The sequence below is a fragment of the Cornus florida genome, unplaced genomic scaffold, assembly GCF_030987335.1.
Source record: "Cornus florida cultivar Cherokee Brave unplaced genomic scaffold, ASM3098733v1 CherokeeBrave_3.0.0_Hap2_Chr04, whole genome shotgun sequence".
Taxonomy (NCBI): Eukaryota; Viridiplantae; Streptophyta; class Magnoliopsida; order Cornales; family Cornaceae; genus Cornus; species Cornus florida.
The window spans coordinates 100,539,334-100,561,461 of record NW_026775574.1 but is presented as its reverse complement, the minus strand read 5'-3'; the positions used below and the strand labels follow the sequence as shown (position 1 = coordinate 100,561,461).

Here is a 22,128-nt window from a genome sequence, read left to right as displayed (position 1 = left end):
AAAAAAAAAAACAATTATTTTTATTCATTTTATACGCATAATTATCAATGAAAATACTAATTTAAAATTAAAATTTAAAATTAAATATTTACTATATTTATTATTTTATATTATTTTTCATATTAATTCGTAATATATTTTAAATTTTATTTTTTTGTTAATAATAATTACAAAATACCTTAAAGTATTTAAAACTTTTTATTATTTTGTTTGAGACTTATTCGAACAGAAAATAAAATATTCAAATTTCAAAATATTTCTAACCGTGTCCAAGCCGAGTCTATGTAAGTGACGTGTCCGTGCTTTCTAATAAAAAAGTTGCAACAAGTTTGAGTATTTATTTTAATTTAAATCATTTTTTTTTTTTTTTCATACACTTGCGGCTCCCACTTTAGCCCTTATATGGGAATTTCATCACCGCCAATCAAGATTCAATGTCTGTGGGAGAAAGATGAGAGAAATCGAATTAACAAACTCCACCCCATATTATTATTAACGTCGTCATTGAAAAATTGATTTAAAAAATCTTCTACTTTAAAAGTTGAGTCGATTAATATTGTGTTTAGTTTAATTAATTATTTTAATTTCAATCGATATTCATAATTTATAAGTGAAGTATTTGGTTTAAAATATATATATATATATTAAAAAAGGGTGAAGACCTGCCAAGGAGAGCGGAAAACAAAAAATGTGTGAATTACAACTCTCTCTCAAAATTTATCATAATTATAGAGAAAATTTTATTTATAGAAGACATGAAGTATTTCATGTCAGAAATTTTCATTTCTTTTTACAAAGTTTAAAATTCAAGAATCAATTTCATGCAATAAATTAGGAGAAAAAAACATAAAAAATTCATGCAATGCATTTATTTTGAGAATATAACATCCGTGCAACATATTAAATCGCACTATAACGTTGCAAAATCATTGATAGTGTAACAAATTTTTATTATTGTTGATTCCTTAATATATTATTGTCATGTAGTTGCATGTTCATTTTGTTACCTAACTTGTAAATCTAACAATAACATTCTGAAATGAACAGTTTTTCATACAATACTCGCAAACCAAGTGTTTTTTGAAACAATTTTCTAGTTCTTTCTTCTCAATAACAGAAAATTACCCATAAAACAAAACCAAACATGCCCACAGAGACATACTAGCGCTTAATACAATCAAATCCTAAAAGATTCCAAGAAAATAGTGAAGAAACAAAGACATTATGATACCTCAATACTGAGCACAACTGTGAAATATTATAGCAATCGCCAATCGTTAGCCTTTATCAATATTGATACAACATTACATTCTCATGTGTCCCAAACAACCAATGCTAGTGTAAAAGGAGGAGGAAAACACCAGGCAGGGGAGTCAGAGAAAGTGACCGTGGGATTTTTTCTCGATCACTCAATCAAAAGAGAGGCTGCCACCGAAAATCCTTCTACTTCAGCACGTCGATAGAGATTGCTGCTAGAAGAGTAACAGAACTGTGAATCAATTGTTTCCTCTCATCCTGGCCTCAATCCAAAAGATCCAACCAAAACTTTCCCTATGTTTGGCCAATGCACGCCCATCCATGATGTATTAATCTTTGAATATTCATGCTACACCAGCCTCAATAAAAAATAAAATGAAAAAAGGAGGGTGCTGCAATGGTCTCAAGGATGGGCACTACACTTTGATTTGCAAGAGACAGCAGCTGCTACTACTGACAAGGTCCAAATTAGATGTTGGAACAGAAACCAGCACACTATCCCAATTTCGTGATCAAGGCACTTAAAACTGTGAGTTTGGACCAGCTACAGTAAGCTATATGATCAATCTATACAGATGTTAAACACAAAATTCTCCATATCTGCAGGTACCATTAATTTCCATCTCTTCTCCTATCCTTGTTAAGAAATTGATTTCCATGCCATCTTGTGGAGGAACCTCTTTATAGCCGCTAAATTGCAACAGCGTGAACAAAAATCTATAGAATCAGCAGAAATGTTGACAGTTCTCATTTCATTGCAGGTCTGAATCATGACTATTGCAGCCAGAGTCATTCGAAGGATGTTCTTGGTGAAAAGGATCATCGACACCATGAACAGCACTCAACCTAGGCGAGAAGTTACAACCAGTCACCTGTTCCAGCTCGTGACCAACTGTACTCATACTAATTTCTTCTTTTAACTTCAGGAAGAACATGGATGACCAGTAATCTTTTGCCAAATTCTTCAAAAGGGAAAAAAAAATGGTGATTAAAAGCACATCTGATATCCGACAGTCAGAGGCAGGCAATCAATAATTTTGTATTCTGAAGTAAATAACCAACCATTTTCATCAACTGCACTAGCTCATACAGTGCATTCTTAAAGAGATCAGGGTGTGCCAGATCAAGAGTGGTCAAAATTTCTTGTCGGCTTCTGTGAGATATATTCACCTCCATTGTTGCACCTGTATGATGCATTATTCAAAATACAGTCAGAATATCCATCATGTAGTAGTTTTATTTGGAGAGTGAGTGAGGGTACCAAAAGTGGACTGGGCCATATATGGTCTGGTCCGCCAGGCCCAGAGTTTAGAAGGGCCATTGGTCTGCTTGCAGGACGACCTGTCAGGCCCAAAGCACGACCTGTCAGGCCCAAAGCTCTATTTCACCCCTTCAGGCCCAACTTCTTCAAAGTGGTGAAAGGGCCCTCTATTCAATTCGGCCCAAAGAAGAGACCCATTGAAGATAGGCCCAGGTTTGAGAGTTCTGTCAGAGGTTTTAGGGCAAATGTACACTTCTATAAATAGAAGTTAGAGAGATGGAAAGAGGCAGATTGTGCGGAGTGTAAGAGAATACGTTCCAAATACAGAAAGCAACTTCTTGCATCTTCAGTGAGCATAATGTAGAAATTACTCAGTAACAAGAATCTTTCCAGTCTCACAACCCAAAAGAAAAAGTTCAAAATTTTTGGTACCAGAATATGTGCTGCAAATGCAATAGAATTCACTATCCTATTATGAACAGCAATATAAGCTGGCCGTCTAATAATCCGATGAAATGCACAAGAAATTATTGTATAAAGTGCTGGTTGAATAAGAATTTATCTTTAGCGGAAATTTCCACATGTAGAAATAACATACCTGCAATTATGTACTTCTCAATAACGTGACGTGCCATATAAATTCTTCTTACAGAATCATCAACAGGTATCTTATCAAGTTCATACACTTCATCATAAAAATGCACACTCTCCCCAGCCAGACAACTGCAGTTATAAAGAAACAAGCACATAATACTTGACTAAGACATTACTGATTGATGACCAGACCAAAACTTGATTTTCGTTAGGGAGAAAAGACACCTGTCTGCAAATGCCATGAAGGATTGACGAAACCTTTTGTTTAGAAGAAGCCTATCGAGAGGTTCATTAGGATCTATAACCGGATTTGGTTCCATTTGTAACAGTGGCCCACTATTAGGTATGCCCAGAGCCTGGCCCATTGTCTCAAATTCCCGAGGTTCCTTTTTCTTCAAACTCATTTGAGAGAGCAGAGGTTGGGAACTTGATATAGAGAAGAAAGCCAGTACAAGTACACTTGTCTGCGGAAATAACAATTGCAAAGAGATATGTCAGTAAATAGTGCAAATATTTTAATCAAGAACAAACCCAGTATAAGGTAGAGTCTGAATAAGCTGAGATCTCAGTAAACTTCTCAAAGAAACAAAATCAGTTCTCAATTAACTAATAATGTCAGCAGATGGATGCACACACAGTAATAAAACGTTAATGAAGCATACCATCACTAACAGCAGAAATCTGGAGACAACTTGAAGCCATGCAATATCTTCGTGTACTTCATTTAAAATGTAAGCAGTAATCCATATTCCTGGAAGGAAAGAGAATATGAATAACAAATGGTAAAAAGGAAATGAGAATTTTGTTACTTAGTGAAAATTTGAGTGGCCATATAGAACACAGCAGTAGGCGGTAAGTTGTACTAATAATCCAATACATATTCAAAAGTAGCCACAGCTGTATATCTGACAGACTAACACTATCACAAGGGAATGCTTGGATAACCATAACTTATCAAAGCACAAAAGCTAAGGTACATGATCCAGAATGTGCATGTTCAAACTTCTAAATCAAACTACAAGACATTTTATACACACACACACATCCCAGTGCATATCAACATGCATGCACTTGTCAGAAGTCAGATAAAGGATGAAGAAACTATTTTAACACCTCTTTGATTGTTCTGAATATGATGCTATAAAAAGGTTTAGTCATTGGCAAAGTTTTAATATCAGGCCAGTAACATTTTGCACCATAGGGGTAGGAAGCAGTCAGAAATTTCTGCATGAAATGTAAACAGCATCTAATACTGCATAATTTTAAGAATAGGCAGAAAATATATTAAAATAGACATGATGACGTGTGTACAAAGTTTAAGTAACCAAAGGATTACTCAAAATCACCATTTTCAATATTTATGATCAATAATATGAAATGGCGGTGACATGAATTCTTAGCTTAAATATTTTAAGCACAGAAAACTTGAAGAGGGTAACCAACAAGGGCATGCACCTAAAATTTACAGTCTACGGACCATTTTGTAACTAATAAACCAAGTCTACAAGAGTAACAGTAAGATCACCCATCCCAGCATATACATATATATGTCAAAGAAATTCAAAAACAAATTTGTTTACCAGCTTGGTAGAAACTTTTGGTTATTTTAATACATATAGTTTATAACAGTGGGATCCCACATCTCAACAGATGTGCTAGAGAGGTTTGAATATTAAGGTTTTTATCACCTTGGTAGAAAATTTTAGCTATTTTATAATTCATTACTTCTCACAAAGTATGATTTCGTTTATTTGAAACTAATTAGGTGATTTGTCCAAGTATCATGGTAAATGCCCAATTTAATTCTGACCGGCTTCCTAATTTAAATAGTCTCATAGCTATAACGTTAAAATTCATTATTTCTAAGCTTCCTATAAGATACGGGGATGCTTCATCAACGACTTCACTAAAATTGCTCCATTTTCTCTTCTGAACTGTGTTGGTAGTTTCTCTGAATTCTGCACTGAATATGCAGAATATTTGATAGATATCCAAAATGTAGCAAAACATATATTTATTGGTAGTTATGTTTCCAATAATTTAATGTCCAACACAATATTTTTGCAATAATTAGGGAAAATTGTAATATAACCACTCCTAAAAAGTCATGTCAGGTGGCCAAGAAGGTTTTATAACAATATGGAGAAATAATATATATGAACTCAATTCAACAAAGACATTTCTCAACTACTTGGAGTTGGGTACGAATATATATATATATATATATATATATATATATATATATATATATATATAATTAAATCAAATTACTCATAAATGTGTCTGTGTTTTGGGTTGCTTCCCTCGAAGAGCTAGCTTAACCTCTTGCTACTTTATATAGGTTTTGAATATTGACTAGGCTCCAAAAAGTAGTGCACTTTTTCTCACTAAGAACGATATAATATATTTAATAAATATGTATATGAATGCGTGTGTTGTCTGAAATAAAAAGCAGACTACAAAGCATTATATCAAACCAAGACAAAAAATGTACCAATGGAAGAAGAGGAAACAAGTATTCCACGCCAGAGGTCTTTGAGTTCATGAAACCTGAACTCTATATGATGAATGGCTCCTGTAAAACCAACCAAAGCGGCAACATACACTGCATGGAGGCAAACAAATGGGATGATCCACCGAGTCCCCATGTGGCACCGATGATTTAGAGGTTTCTTCAACTGAATTACTACAACAGAGAAATGCCATTACTAACAAATAATTGCTTCAAAAACTAGAGCAACAGAAAAGAACTTGGAAACCAACATTCAGTAATAGAGTTCCCAAAATGGTTTCAGTAAATTCCACCGAGTAGGTATACCAAATGATACAGATCAGAATATCTTGAACTTGTACATGGTCTTTGCAAAATAATAAAAGCTTATGCTCAATGACATGCAAGTCAGAAGATTGAATTACAAACACAGAAAACTATGGAAATAACATAGGAATTTTGAAAAGTAAATATACTTCACATGAAACAGAAGGAAGTTTCCATACCAAATAGTGCTAAAGGGAGCATTAACAGGGAAAATAGTTGAATTCTAAGTGAAAATTCACAACCAGCCCTAGTGTTTTGACTACTTATCAATAGCCAAAATGAATTATAAAGAGGAAGGCAATGAAACTGGATCTACTAAACTTTCCAATATGATTATATTCTCTCACCAGGTTTTCCACTTGAAGATCTTTCATTCTGGAAGAACGCAACTGAATTTCAAAACATGCATGATCTACTTTGATAAACATTTAACCTGATTTTTTAGAGAAATACATCCCATTTTTTGAATTTTCTTCCAATATACAGCAACCATAATGAAGTCCAGTTTCAAATCCAGACTGAGAGATAATATAGCCCATGCCCCACAGCATTGTGATGTGAGGTTAAAATACTATTGGCTTTATAGACAATGTCAATACTGATCGTCTTAACTCAGCTGGATTAGTGGCTCTAGGAATTTAAAGTTCTGATATCTGTATAATACTACGACATTGATGAATTGGCCTTGTGAAATGTTTCCTTCAATAATTTTGCATCTGATAAACCAGAAAACTGAAGTTTGAGAGGCCGTCGATCTATGTGATTGTAAAGAATCCTTACAAAAAATTAAATGGAAAAACTCGCTGTTCTTCAAATTCATCCTCTAAGGACAAGAACTGGGAATAACAATTAAATAAACAATATGGGCCATTGCTTGGTGCAATAATACAATCTCAGACTCACAAGTGTGTGGATGCTGATTCAAGCATAAGAGCAGCAACCTTATCAAATAATATACCAAATCTCTCCCTCCCAACACCCTGCTTAAGTGGGACCAGAATCCTTCTATTCAAAAGACAATAGTGTACTGATTTTAACAGAACATAACATCAGGTACTTAATATACTAAAACAAATTAATGATGAGAGGCCTGAGCAGAGAAAACTAAAGAGCCTGTTTGCGAGAGAAAAAATGGAGCTGATCCAAACTTATTTTCATGGCAGTATGTTCAAGTCAACAAGATGGATTTCCAAATAAAAATAACTAATTTAATACTGATTTCTCACATGCAGAGAAAACTAAAGAGCCTGTTTGACAAGATGGACTTCCAAATAAAAATAACTAATTTGACACTAATCTCTTACATGCAGAACCAGCAATCCAAGGAACGAGAATCAATGGAAGAAAAATATATGATCTGATAGGTGGTAATCGTCTCCTGAAATATCAAAAGCAAATAATTGGAGTAAGACCATACACCATTTTCAGATGCACGCAGTACAGTCGGACAAAACAGAATAAGAAAAATGAAAGGCAGTAACGAACAAGTTGCGGGGCAAGGCCTGTGGGATAGATGTGCCAAAAATACATCATCTACAAGAAATGTAGCTTCCATAAGCAACTTTCAATTGGTAGTCAATCATTGACTGGAGTACTGTGCAATGCTCAAACCAACTACAGACATGCATTGCCCATGTATAATTTATAACATATATCTTTATTATAACGTACATCCAGTTTGGCTCCTACGATCCCCTCATTCTCTCTCTGTTTTACATTGCTTTTTATTTCCTGGTGTGCATGTGGGTTGGGTGAACTCGGTTTGGGTAGGGAAGGGCAGGGGTTTAAACATTTGCGAGGGGGCAGTTCAGCAGGTAAATGATGAGATAAATAAATTTCCAATTCCACGAGGTTTAGAACCCACTCTCAAATCCCCAAGTTTGTAAAACGTCAACTTACTTGACAAATATGTAATATAGTTTGAAAGCCTGTACAATGCGACCGCTCAACAGCAAACCAAATCCCAGTGGACCTTCAACCCAGACTGAAAGCAAATCATCCTTAGAAAATGAATCCTTAGTGCGAGTAAATATTCATGAGAAAGTACCAAATACCAACACAGTAAAACAGAAATAATAATAATAGTAACAGAAGAAGTCAATAACCAGCCCAAACATAGCAAGATTGCCACCAATGCCTCCTTCGAAATTTCAGGAAATTGAGGGACATCTGCATAAATCATTGAATGATAATGTCGAAGCAACCATCACCAAAGAGCCCATGACTAAAACAAATATTTGGTGAATGAAACCATGAAAAATTTAATAAGATAAACCAAGTTGTAAAAATTAGTTTTTACCACAATTGATAGCAGAAGGTTGAAGCTGGCAAAAACTTGAATTGCTGGGAGCCAAAAGCTACTGCCTCTAGGACAAGGGACCTTGTGAATTAGCAACGGTAAAGTTGACCATGTGAGAAGCCTGAAAGAAAGAGATTTGTTAAAGAAAGTGACACAATAGAGTTTCTAAACTTAGAATACTTCTCTCTAATAGTAAAGAAATATAAAATTAATATTGAATATATTAGAACAGTGAACACTTCAGAAAAAAATAAGATGACTAATAAGTTCTTAAAGTTTCCACAAAATTCTTTTAAGTATTTTATATATATATATATATATATATATATATAAATCTTCTGAGTCTATGATCAAATATGCTAAAATTGAAGAAGCAAAGGCAAATCAATCATTCAATCAAAAGACCATATCAAACAGTTTCATGTGATCATATAGGGTATGGTGACCTGAAACTATTTAACATTATTACACAAGCATATCTCAACCAAAATGAAGTGCTAATGATAAGTATCTTAGACAGTAAATGCACAAGAAAATTTCTGCTGCACAGAGACTTCCCCCTCAAAAATCCATATATAGCATTATACCTCCCACCCAAAAGAAGAGAGAGAGAGAGAGAGAATCACGGAAAAAAAACCTTTCATAGTTGAGTACAAATTATTTTACCCAAGTCCTAAATACTTATTAGAATTTATTTATTTTTATTTGGGTGTTGGGTGGGGTGGGGTGGGGTGGGTTGTTAAGTCCAACATGTATCCATTAGTGGCATTGGAGACTCGAACCTTCAACCTTCCGTTTTGAAGGAGGAGAAGATACCAATTGGGCTAAGACCTTGGTGGTAACTATCACAAATATATAAGTAACTAATTATTAATCCTCAAATTTTCTTGCCCGAACCTGTAAGATTATTAAGCTGATTGTTATATCAATAGTCTTTTCAATGTTCGTGGATGTGGAAAAATTTTAAGAAAGCAAAGTGTTTTGTTTTACAGTATTGTATGAGTTGTCACATTGTACAGTATTGTATGAATTGTCACACGTGCACAGTTAGTATTGTATGAGTTGTCACACGTGTACAATTAGTATTGTATGAGTTGTCACCTACCCCTCATTACCTGTGGGAAAATACGATTCTTTCCTTGTATAAGGAAATTGTGTACAGGCTGTTAATAGCTAGGGATTTATTAGTTATTGTAATCCCTGATTTCTAGGGATCAGTTTTTTATATGTATTAATATGTATCTCCAGGATTAGTTAGTTTCCTAGAATAGCATTATTCTGATGTACATATAACAGTGTATTCCCAATTCTTTAATCAATTTGATTTGATTACCAATTTCAGTAATTTTGTCATGGTATTAGAGCTCTAGGCTCGTTTTCTGGGTAATCGTCTTCTCTTCGCCTAGTCCTTTTCTTCGTATTCTTGTTCTGTGAAAATCCAGTGTTATCAAACCTGTGGATTCCACCTCTCTCTCTAAACCATGTCAGCATCCACCGAAACCAGCGATACTTCAGAGATCCCTATAACTGGAAGCAACAGCTCTGTCCCAACAGGAGAATTGAAGAATATCCAGGCGGCGTACAGGTTGAATGGGAAAAATTATATGAAGTGGTCTCAAATGGTCCGCACGTTCTTGAAGGGAAGAGGGAAACTGAGCCACTTGCTTGGTAATGGTCTAAAGAAGGAGGATCCTAAGTTTGATGCTTGGGATGAACAAGACTCTATGGTTATGTCCTGGTTATGGAACTCTATGTTACCAGAAATCAGCGACACTTGTATGTTTTTGAGCACGGCCAAGGAGATATGGGAAATAGTCAAGCAGACATATTCCAAAGTACGTGATGCTGCACAGATCTATGAGATCAAGACCAAAATCTCCGCTACCAAACACGGTAATCGGTCAGTCACCGAATATTCCAACCTCTTGAAGGGTCTATTGCAGGAGATGGATCATTATCAGTGCATTCAGATGAAGTGCAGCGAAGATGCAGCTATCCTAAAGAGGTTTGTCGAAAAGGACGGAATTTATGATTTTCTTGCAAGTTAAACATCGAATTTGATGCTATAAGAATGCAAATACTTGGAAAAGAAGATTTGCCAACCTTAAATGAGGCAATTGCAATTGTTCTTGCTGAGGAAGGAAAAAGGGGTGTCATGTTTGAAACTCACAAAGTAGAGAGTTCGGCCTTGGTGTCAAAAAAACACGACTGTGAAGAATTATGGCTCCGAACAGCGTTTTGGAGAAGGCAATGGGCAAGCAAACATGTCAAGACCATTCAAAAAGGATTCTCTGTGGTGTACATACTGCAAAAAATTCCGCTATACTAAGGAGAAGTGCTGGAAGCTCCATGGCAAGCCTCAAACTGTGAACAAAGCCTGGTCAGAAAAGAGTGGACAGCCAAGAGGACAGGGACAGGCACATGTGGCAACCACACAATCAAACAGTGAAGACAATCTTTCAATCCCATTTGCCGAATTCAACAAAGAAGAGAAAGAGAAATTAAGGAGCCTATTGGGAACGTTGGAGAAACCGTTTACAACAGGTACTTGTTCTTTGGTGTTCCCGGGTATTTCCTCTCTTTCCCCCTCTTCTCGTGTTTTTAGTGCTTCGGATACAATCTCCTCTAGCTCCTGGGTCATTGACTCAGGAGCTACAGATCACATGACCCATTCCTCAAAAAAAGTTATTTCATATACCCCTTGTCCTAGCAATAGGAAAATAATAACAGCTGATGGATCAGTAACAACCGTGGCTGGTCAAGGAGATGTTTTTTTGAATGACCACCTTACACTTAAGAATGTCCTCATGTCCCAAAACTATTCACCAATCTTGTGTGAATCCAGAAACTCATTACAGATTCTAATTGTAGTGTGACGTTTTATCCTCTGCGTTGTATATTTCAGGAACAGGGCACGAAGAGGATGATTGGACATGCTATGGAGAGGGATGGTCTATACTACCTTGAAGAATCAAATGGACAAAATAGAGTTGAGAGTTTGTCACCATTATCATTTCTTTCCGAGTCATTCAAATCCAATAAAGACAAGATATGGCTTCAACACCTTCGTCTTGGTCACCCATCATTTAGTGTTCTCAAAATAATGTTTCCTTCATTGTTCAAAAGTTTATCCATTGAAAATTTTCATTGCGATGTATGTGAACTTGCAAAGCACAAACGTACTTCTTTTCAAATCAGCAATAAAAGAACTTTTGTTCCATTTACCTTGATTCACAGTGACATTTGGGAACCTTCCACTGTTGCTAATGTTTCTGGGGCAAGGTGGTTTGTCTTATTTATTGATGATTGCACTCGTGTGTCTTAGATTTTTCTGTTAAAAAATAAATCGGATGTGAGTTCTGTGTTTCCAACTTTTTTCAATATAGTCAAAACTCAGTTTGGTGTTGGGATAAAGAGATTCCGATCTGACAATGCTAAGGACTACTTTAATCAAATTCTCTCTCCGTATTTCCAAAAACAGGGCATAATACATGAATCCTCTTGTGTTTAAGGATGGCAACGGAGCGGAGTTGGGGTGGGTTTGACTAAATCCTACTCTGCCCCGTTAGAAAATTTATCATACCAACTCCGCTCCTACTCCGAAACGGATTTGTAATTGTTATACCGTCTCCGCCCCTACTCCGATAGACAAAATACCGTCTCCGCCCCATGTACTCCATTTAATTGCAAGGTGCGGCGGGAGTGGGCCGGGTTATGCCACTTTTATCATGTAGTTAAAAAAAAACTAGTCCAGTGTGCTCAAATTGGCCTGATAAATAAGCTGGCCCAACTTTTAAATTACCAAGTAGTGAATATTAATATAATAACAGACACTTCCAGTAAAGTAACAAGAGTCTTAAAAATATAAAATATATATTTTATATATACAAAAAAATTAAAAGGTACATATATAATCGGGTTGGGGTCAGGGTCATCACTAAATTCGCCCCCCGCCCCAAACCTGCTTCGGGTTTTTAATTATTTTACCATACCCATCCCAAACCCATTTAGGGACCACTAAATCCACTCCATTAGGGGCGAGGACGGGGCGGAAACCCATCGGAGCGGAGGAAATTGTCATCCCTACTTGTGTTAGCACACCTCAATAAAATGGGGTGGCCGAACGAAAGAACGGCCACCTTCCCGCTATTACAAGAGCTTTCTTGTTCCAAAAATATGTTCCAAAACAATACTGGGGGGAGGCTGTTTTAACTGTTGTCCATCTCATCAATCGGCTTCCTACAAGAGTCCTTGGTTTTAAAAGTCCAATGCAAGTCCTTACACAATTCTTTCCCAATTTTAACGCATCTAATAATCTTGTTCCAAATATATTTGGTTGTGTTGCCTTTGTTCATGTGCATTCTCAAAACAGGGGAAAACTTGATCCTCGAGCTCTCAAATGTATCTTTCTTGGCTATTCCTCCACCCAAAAGGGCTACAAATGCTATCATCCTCCGACAAGGAGATTTTATATGTCTTTTGATGTTACTTTTGTCGAACAAGATCAGTACTTTAACGGTCCTAATCTTCAGGGGGAGACATCTTTCATAGAATATAAAGACAAGGATCTTTTTCTCCTTGAGTTTCTAGCCCCTACCTCTCATCAATCCGAGTCAAACATACTCCCAAACATTCAATCCAAGCCAAACACACGGTCAGAAGCCAAGCCTCATACACCCATATCACAAGGAGTGTTACATGGGAAGCAAACTCAAGACTCTACTCGTCCATTGCAGATTTACTCAAGGAAAAGAGCACCAATCTCTCAACCTGTGCAAGTTCAATCACCCAAATCTGCTCCTGGTAATGTCGAGGTAATTACTCAACCCAATGATAACACTAATGAAACCTCTGAACAAAATGATTATGATGTCCCTATTGCAATTAGAAAAGGAACACAAACTTGTACCAAACACCCTCTTTATCTGTTCATGTCATATAAGAATCTTTCTCATAACCACAGGACCTTTCTTACTAGCCTAAATACAGTCCCTATTCCCAAAACTTTATCCGATGCATTAGGAACTGAGAATTGGGAAAATGCTATGAAGGTTGAGATGGAAGCACTTGAGAAAAACAAGACTTGGGACTTGGTGAGACTGCCTAGAGGGAAGAAGCCGGTTGGGTGTAAATGGGTGTTTACAACCAAATACAACTCAGATGGCTCTTTGGAAAGGTATAAGGCAAGATTAGTTGCCAAAGGGTATACACAAACCTACAGCATAGATTATCTTGAGACTTTTGCTCCAGTTGCTAAGATGAATACTGAATCCTGTTATCAGTGGCTGCAATTTTTGGTTGGAGTTTACAGCAATTTGATGTCAAGAACGCCTTCTTACATGGCGATCTTGAGGAGGAGATCTATATGGAGATTCCGCCTGGGTTTGACTCAAATGAAAAGGAAGGAATGGTATGTAAGCTCAAAAAAGCTTTGTACGGATTAAAACAATCCCCAAGAGCTTGGTTTGGGAGATTTACCAAAGTGATGGTGAGTATGGGATATAAGCAAAGTCAAGGTGATCATACATTGTTTGTAAAGCACTTAGCATCAGGGGGAGTGACAATATTGTTGGTCTATGTGGATGACATCATAGTAACAGGAGATGACTTGGAAGGAATGGAGAGTTTGAAGAAACAGTTAGTGAAGGAATTCGAGATCAAAGAGCTAGGAAAACTGAAGTACTTTCTTAGTATTGAAGTAGCCCACTCTCAGCAAGGGATTTTTATATCACTGCAAAAATATGTGTTAGACTTATTGGCTGATACAGGCAAGCTGGGATGTAAGCCAGTTGAGACACCTATCGAGTCAAACCATAAACTTTGTGATGTTCCAGAAGATGTGGCCGTGGATAAAGGCTCTTTTCAGAGACTTGTGGGGAAGTTAATTCATTTGTCACATACCAGGCCGGATAAAACTTATGCTGTGAGTGTTGTGAGTTAATTCATGCACAATCCCAAAGAATCACATCTCAAAGCTATGTGTAGAATTCTGCAGTACTTGAAGGGTACACCAGGAAGAGGAATTCTGTTTAAGAAAGGGGAAGGACCGATTCTTGAAGCCTACACAGATGCGGATTATGCAGGATCCGTGATTGACAGAAGATCAACCTCGGGCTATTGCACCTTCCTAGGTGGTAACCTCGTTACTTGGAGAAGCAAAAAACAGAATGTGGTTGCAAGGTCCAGTGCAGAAGCCAAATTTAGAGCGATGGCACTCGGGATATGTGAACTGCTATGGCTAAGGATAATCTTGGAAGATCTGAGAGTCAAATGGGAAGGTCCAATGAAGCTTTACTGTGATAATAAATCAGCCATCAATATTGCACATAATCCTGTGCAACATGACCGCACAAAACACATTGAAGTGGACAGGCATTTTATTAAAGAGAAGTTGGATAGTGGCCTCATTTGTACTCCTTTTGTTCCTACTAGAGAACAAATAATAGATGTGCTTACCGAAGGATTGCCTGGTACCGTTTTTCAGAGAATAACCAGCAAGCTTGGAATGGATGACATCCATTCACCAGCTTGAGGGGGAGTGTGGGAAAATATGATTCTTTCCTTGTATAAGGAAATCGTGTACAGGCTATTAATAGTTAGGGATTTATTAGTTATTGTAATCCCCGATTTCTAGGGATAAGTTTTTTATATGTATTAATATGTATCTCCAGAATTAGTTAGTTTCCTAGAATATCATTATTCTGATGTACATATAATAGTGTATTCACAATTCTTTAATCAATTTGATTTGATTACCAATTTCAGTAATTTTGTCATTACCATATATAGAATTACCATGTATAGGGTTTACTTATTCTCCACTCACCTACTCCGGTAGCTTCTCCTATATAAACACCATTGTATTATTGCATTACTCACTCAATAATATATACATTTTCATATATTCTCTCTCTCTCTCTCTCTCAACATGGTATCAAAGCAGGAATCGATCCCTCTTTAATTTTTTTTTTTTTTTAGTCTTATTCAGGCTTTCCGCTCTTGATTCCATCTCGGCTTTCTTTATTTTTTTTAGTTTTATTCAGATTCTCCAATCTTGATTCGATCTCGGCTTTGTCTCAACAATCTCTCCTCGGTGATCTCAGTTCTCGTCTCAGCAATATCTCTTCGATCCCTCCTCGACTCTCTCCTCGATAATTTCTCTCGAGTTCATCTCGGCTAGATCTTGGTTCTCTTATCTCGGCTCCCGCTCACTACTATATCTCATTTGTTCAGCAGCTCTTGTGATGGATACTAAGGAATCCCATCTTCTTGGGTCAATCACCAGCACCAAATTGAAAGGCTCGAACTACCTTCAATGGTCTCGAGCCGTAGAGGTGTTCTTACGGGCTCGAGAAAAACTGTCCTATCTTAAATCAACCAAACCCACCAGTGATGAAAAGATTATTGAGGCTTGGGAGAAAGAAGATGCTCAGATTATGACTTGGTTATGGAACATAAAGTAGGCTAAAAACAAGATTAGATTAATAGCCTTGCAGGTTTCCTCAATACTATGCTGGTTGACTGATGTAGGACAAGAACAAACTTAAATAGAAGAAATCAAATAAAAGTTTTGGGCTCAAAGTTCAAATGAAGAGGATTGGGGTTCAAGAGCTGTTCATTTGAACTTTGAGCCTAAAACTTTTAATAGATAGAAAGGATTGAAAACAAGAAAAACCTATTGGAATCACACCAATAGGGTCTAGGCAATCACATCTAGGGAAGGCCTCACACCCTCATATCTTGTGAATCACTCACAAAGAAATTTCATAACACTTTTTTATTCATTTATTGACTGAGCAATCAGATCCTTCTCTCTTAGAGAGAGAAGCACAACCCCATCAATCAAACATTGCTTCTATGGCTAGTTTCCGTTGTCACATAGTATCCTTTTTATAACAACTGATGACCTAATCAAAAGTGGACTCTAAGCATAATAAAAGTAACAAATAACTTAATTGATACAATTTGATCTAATTGATGCAATTTACCACAATAATGCAATTTCACCATAATTGATGCAATTTACCAAAATTATGCAATTTGACCCAATCCTCTCAATTATGCAAGACAGCAAGTGGACCCCACTTCACTTAATGTGCCAAATCAAGGCTTGAGCACTATAATCATCTTAAAAGGCTGCTGTCACAGTTCTCTACTTACTGCTACTGTTCTCTACCAATTCTTTCCGTTGTCACATAGTATCCTTTTTATAACAACTGATGACCTAATCAAAAGTGGACTCTAAGCATAATAAAAGTAACAAATAACTTAATTGATGCAATTTGATCTAATTGATGCAATTTACCACAATAATGCAATTTCACCATAATTGATGCAATTTACCAAAATTATGCAATTTGACCCAATCCTCTCAATTATGCAAGACAGCAAGTGGACCCCACTTCACTTAATGTGCCAAATCAAGGCTTGAGCACTATAATCATCTTAAAAGGCTGCTGTCACAGTTCTCTACTTACTGCTACTGTTCTCTACCAATTCTCTCCGGCTTGGAAAAACTCGGCTCCGATGAGTTAAAGGGATGAAATTGCTCATAAGTGTGAAAAGAGCAAGAAAATTTCAGCCTTATATTCAGCAATTTCCATAATTTGCACCAAAAACAACACATAAACTTCAGAACTTGATCAGAAACAATAGTGTTGTGCAACCTATAAAGTCGGACTTCTTAAAAAAAAGGGTTGGCATTGTGGACAACATTGGAGGTCTTAGAACATAGAAGGAAATGTGCCTTTTTCGAAAAACGATCCAGAACAATGATTATAGCATCATGTCCTTGACTAGTTCTAGGCAAGTTGTTGGATGTTTGAACCAGCTTCTGTTGCTTCTTGGCACAAGCATGCTCCCATTTCTTTGGGGTGCCCACTAATATACACCAAGTATCTACTCCAAAAGCCGCATCTTTTGGCTGATTCAGAGTAGAAGTACTATCTATCCAAGTCACTTTGAATGGTTGTGGATGTGGTTCGATCGAAGGCATGAGACACTCAACTGTAGCTGCGGACACAACATTCATGCAACTTCCGCCATCAATAATGAGCTTTTGAGCTTCGTTTCCACAACGAACTTGCATCTGAAAATTAGATGTCTGCTGCCCATCTTCGCCACCAACTTTAGGGTCTTCAAGGATGCGGGTCACAACGGAGATGGAGGAAACATTCTCTCCAACTTCTTTCAGATGATCAGTGTTGCAAGTCTCATCATCTCATCATCAAGCAGGTTCACGTGATCCTTGCCAGCCATTGTACTCTTTCCTTCAGAATGAGCCATGCTATAGAAAGATGTGTTTGATCCACCATTTGGCAACATTGTTGTTGTCGGTGTGCTGCACATTCCATCACTTGACTTCTTTGGAATATCTCCAGCAGCATCATGTGGTTCATGATGATTAACTTCTAATGGATTTCTTGGAAACTCCAACATGGGAGGTAGTGGTGGATCGGCCTTCAAATTACACATTTGCTGAGAGTTTAAAGGCTGTTGTTGCACCTGTTTTCTGTCATCATTAGTGCCGAATGCAGTTTCTTGTTTAAGGGCTACCAGTTTGTTAGAAGGCTGCGAAAACCGGGCTCCTATGTCACTGCATCGAGTATTCAGCCCTTTAAGTTGTTCCAAAATCTGTGACAGCAACTCAATCTCTTGATGATTATCCAATCTTTTGTTTCCGGGTCGTGTAAACATAATGTCTACTTAGGCTTTGATACCAAAAATTGATGTAGGACAAGAACAGACTCAAATAGAAGAAAGCAAATAAGAATTTTGGGCTCTAAGTCAAATGAACAGGATTGGGGTTCAAGCTCTTAGTTGAGAGAAAGGACTAAAAACAAGAAAAACCTATTGGAATCGCACCAATAGGGTCTAGGCATCACACCTAGGGAAGGCCTCACACCCTCATATCTTGTGAATCACTCACAAAGGAATTTCATAATACTTTTTTATTCATTCATTGACTGAGTAATCATAGTTACATAGTATCATTTTTATAACAACTGATGACCCTTGGATTACCCTACAATTGAGGTAATCAAAAGTTGACTCTAGCATAATAAAAGTAACAAATAACTTAATTGATGCAATTTACCACAATAATGCAATTTCACCATAATTGATGCAATTTACCAAAATTATGCAATTTGACCCAATCCTCTCAATTATGCAAGACTGCAAGTGGACCCCACTTCACTTAACATGTGCCAAATCAAGGCTTGAGCACTAGAATCATCTTTCCCACTACCTTTATACATTTTAAAAGGCTGTTGTCACTGTCCTCTACTTGGTGCCACTGTTCTCTACCATTGACTAATTTAAAACCATTTCTGTTTGCACCTAAAAGCTAAGTATGAGCAGTCCTATATTTTAGGTGACCGCCATATTGCACCCAACAAATTAGTCAGTATAGTTGATGACTGAAGTTTTAGGAAGCTAACACTGAAATATTTGATTTTGTAAAAGCTTGAGCTCGTTATGAACTCGAGATTGGGCTCGAGCAAGACAACACTCTTTAAAGAAAAAATAGGCAAGATAGATTTACTAAAAAATTAAAATATAGTATAAAATAAAAGAGGCATATTTCTCAATTCCAAAACACAAAAAAACACTGGGAATGGGAAATATGCTTCTTTTATTTTTATATTATATTTTAATCTTTTAATAAATGACGTAAGCGGAAGCGATAAATTTGTTCACAAGGAACGGTTTACTTTGAATCCACAAAGTATGGTGTTTTGGATCCACAAAACAAAAGATAATTTCAGATAAATCTGATATTTGTATTGATAATTGAATAAATAAAAGTTAATTATGCTCTTTGCAATATACATATTTATAATAAATAAATCCTAACACTAGAAGGAAACTAAAAACATAAAGTAACCTAATAGTCTATGGAAAATAACACTAAAAATAAGCTTAAAGATAAATTTACTCTAAAAATTCTGAAAAAATAGAACAAGAAACCTAATAAACAAAAAATACTAAATCTAAAATTTGAGAGCAATCAGACTTCGTTTAGACCTCAAACAAAAATCCGAAAATAATCAATAAGCCTCTTTTAACATAATAAAACGCGATTTCGGAGCCCTAAACGAAGGTTTTCAGCCAAAAAACCAACATAGCCCACAAGCTAAAGCTAGTGGGTTTTTCTCAATGCATCGTTTCCACCCAAAAAACACTCCAACCAGGTCAAAAATAGACCTGTCAAATTGTTCACAATTCTGTCCAACATCAGTCCCCTCTGCTTAAAAAAAAACTCATCCTCGATTTTGGCTGCAAATAACATGAAGTATTGCCTACCATAAAATCATACTGTTCATTACCATTAGAACCTCCAAAACACAACACAAAAAGGTCTCCATTAATGGCTTCTTCCTGAATAAAAATTTCTTCACTTGCAATCTGCTCAAATAATGATCCTTCGCCAATTTGAAGCCTGAATTCATCAAAACCATCTTCTTCTTTTGCCACGTTAAATTCCTTAACTGCATCAACTTCAACAACAAGGGGTAAAGCAACAAAATTCTTCTCATGATTAATCTCATAGTAAGGTGGAAGAAACTGGGCTTGCAAAAGACGTTTCATCTTCAACCAAGATCGTACCGGCGTTTTTCTTTGTCGTGCACGAGAAACTCGCAACTGTTCCCACCAATTAAAAGCTATTCCTTCCAATTTGTATGCAACTAGCGCCACCTTATTTTCCTCTTTAATTTTCATGTAATCAAATAACCTCTCAAATCTTCTAGCCAATCAAGAAAATCTTCAACATGAAAGAGACCATCAAAACTTGGAGAAAAATTCCTAGGATCATAATCCCCATGATGAGATATCGCGTGTCTCTATGACCCCCAAACCCGTCTTCAACGTAAATACTCCAACCGTGTCAAAAATGGACCTGTCAAACTATTTGTCGAACTGTTCAGAATTATGTCCTACATCAATAAACCTATCTTACCTACCAAAATAAAATAAAAAGAAAAGGAAAAAAAATGTAGCCTTGCCGAGCCCAAACTCGAGCTCAAGCTTGAGCTCGAGATCAGCTTGTTTAATTAAATGAGATACCAAGCCGAACTCCATCTTCCTTAATAATGGACGAGCTGAGCTCGAACACTCGGTTAGAAGCTCGAATAGAGCTTGAGCCGAGCTCAAGCACTATTGTTCCAATATCGAGCTGAGCTCAAACAACTCTCTACTCGGCTTGGCTCGGACCATTTGCAGCCCTACATACATCAACCCTCCCTAGACACTGTACTGACAATAGTCTCATGCCACTAGCCTTTTTTGGTTTACCTATTTCCTTATGTAGTTACGTGTACCTTAAAATTTAGTTTCTAGCAAATTAATTTTCATAGTAGCCTTCAATAGTGTTAGTTTTAATGTATATATTCATTGCTGCACTTATCTATCAACTAACCATTAGAATTTGAAGTCCTCCTCATTGAGGCATGAGATCCCCCCTACCTGTTCATAAGGTCAATTTCTGAAACCATTTCAACCAACAATCCAAGTGAAAATTCATTTAGTTGTGACCTCAGTCTGGAAGGACTTCGGCACAACTACACAAGCAAAAATAATTTTTTCACGTCCAGTGGGACTCAGTAAAATTTAAAGCCCTCTTCATTGAGATTCAGTGGGGATCTTCCCTAGCTTTTCACAATCTTCTCCTAATTTCCCAAACCAAATTTGATGGTTGACCCAAGGGCTGGTCAGTGACACTGAGTCTGGGAGGACTCTAGAAAACATACGCATAACCGCCAAAAAGTTTCCTATCAACTAAGCAGCAAACATTTCATTGGCTGCATTAAACTCTGCACTATTCAACAGTATACCCTCTTTGACAACAAAATACAAGTCATTCATGAAACTTCCAATCCCAATATTGATTTAATTCACAAGTTACTCTAGAAAGGATCTAAGCTCACTGAGAAACAAGATCGAACATATTGCCTGCCAAGATTACCCATCCAAAATCAATTGTGAAAACAACTTCATCTTAACATCAGATTCAATTCAATTCAAGTCAAACCTTAACAAAACAGTCTCATCACCATGGGCTTCAACGCCATAAACAACCAGAGTCACTATGGAAAGAACCAATCAAGTGGCAACAATCATCACCTCTAAAAACCCATCAAGGATTTGGGTAATATATGGTCTTAAGTAGTAAAAAGTGTAAACAGCAAACACCCACCAAAACAAATTATACACCTATGCATATATAAACAGACAAATATGTTCGCATATATAAAAATACAAAGAAATGAAAACGTACAAGATGATGGAGAGGAGGGATAAGGAGATGGCAAGATAATCGGTGGGACAGCCTCCTTCCAAGGCACAGCTGGCCATTGCAGTTGAACTCTCTCCAATGTCCATCAATGTGTGTGTCTAGACTCTATATGTGTATGTAACGGAGGCGATTAAAGCAGTGAAAGAGAAAAGTCTTTGTTATTGAAATTTGGGAATAAACTCCGTTCCCGATCAAGTCCAAGGAGTCCATTTCCGCGCGATGCTTATTTGATCAGAGAGAAACATTCGGGTCAAATCTAGTGTGCAACCACACAGTACATCGTGCGTCATTACTCTGAAAACATGAAAAAGAAAAAGAAAAAGGTGTCCCTCTAATTTTTCAAAAGAAAGATAAATGTATATTTTAATTAAAAAAATTCTCCAACCAAGACATGTGATTAAGTCACGTCAAAATGAAAGTGACAAAATTAAATTATAAATCGTTAAAATTTGAATGATAATGAAAATGCGCTCCAAATACGAGAGAGACACTTATTAAGAAAAATTATATGACTAGGATGAAAATATCCTTATTCATTTCAAAATAGGTAAGTATTTTAATTGCTAATGACAGTCATTAATAACTTCACATATTTTTGTTGT

At 36.6% G+C, this 22,128-nt stretch overlaps 1 protein-coding gene across 1 annotated transcript; it reads right to left on the bottom strand.

The window, feature by feature from the left end:
• Positions 1–1,203: 1,203 nt before the first annotated feature.
• LOC132304217 (regulator of G-protein signaling 1) lies at positions 1,204–21,829 on the bottom strand. Its single transcript, XM_059801796.1, has 11 exons — positions 21,509–21,829; positions 8,230–8,350; positions 8,036–8,099; positions 7,830–7,914; positions 7,235–7,308; positions 5,607–5,798; positions 3,775–3,863; positions 3,338–3,576; positions 3,117–3,241; positions 2,320–2,441; positions 1,204–2,219 (listed from the first exon to the last, which is right to left on the bottom strand). The coding sequence occupies exons 1-11, from the start codon at positions 21,610–21,612 to the stop codon at positions 2,010–2,012; spliced, it is 1,425 nt and encodes a 474-aa protein (XP_059657779.1). The 5' UTR covers positions 21,613–21,829; the 3' UTR covers positions 1,204–2,009.
• Positions 21,830–22,128: the final 299 nt, after the last annotated feature.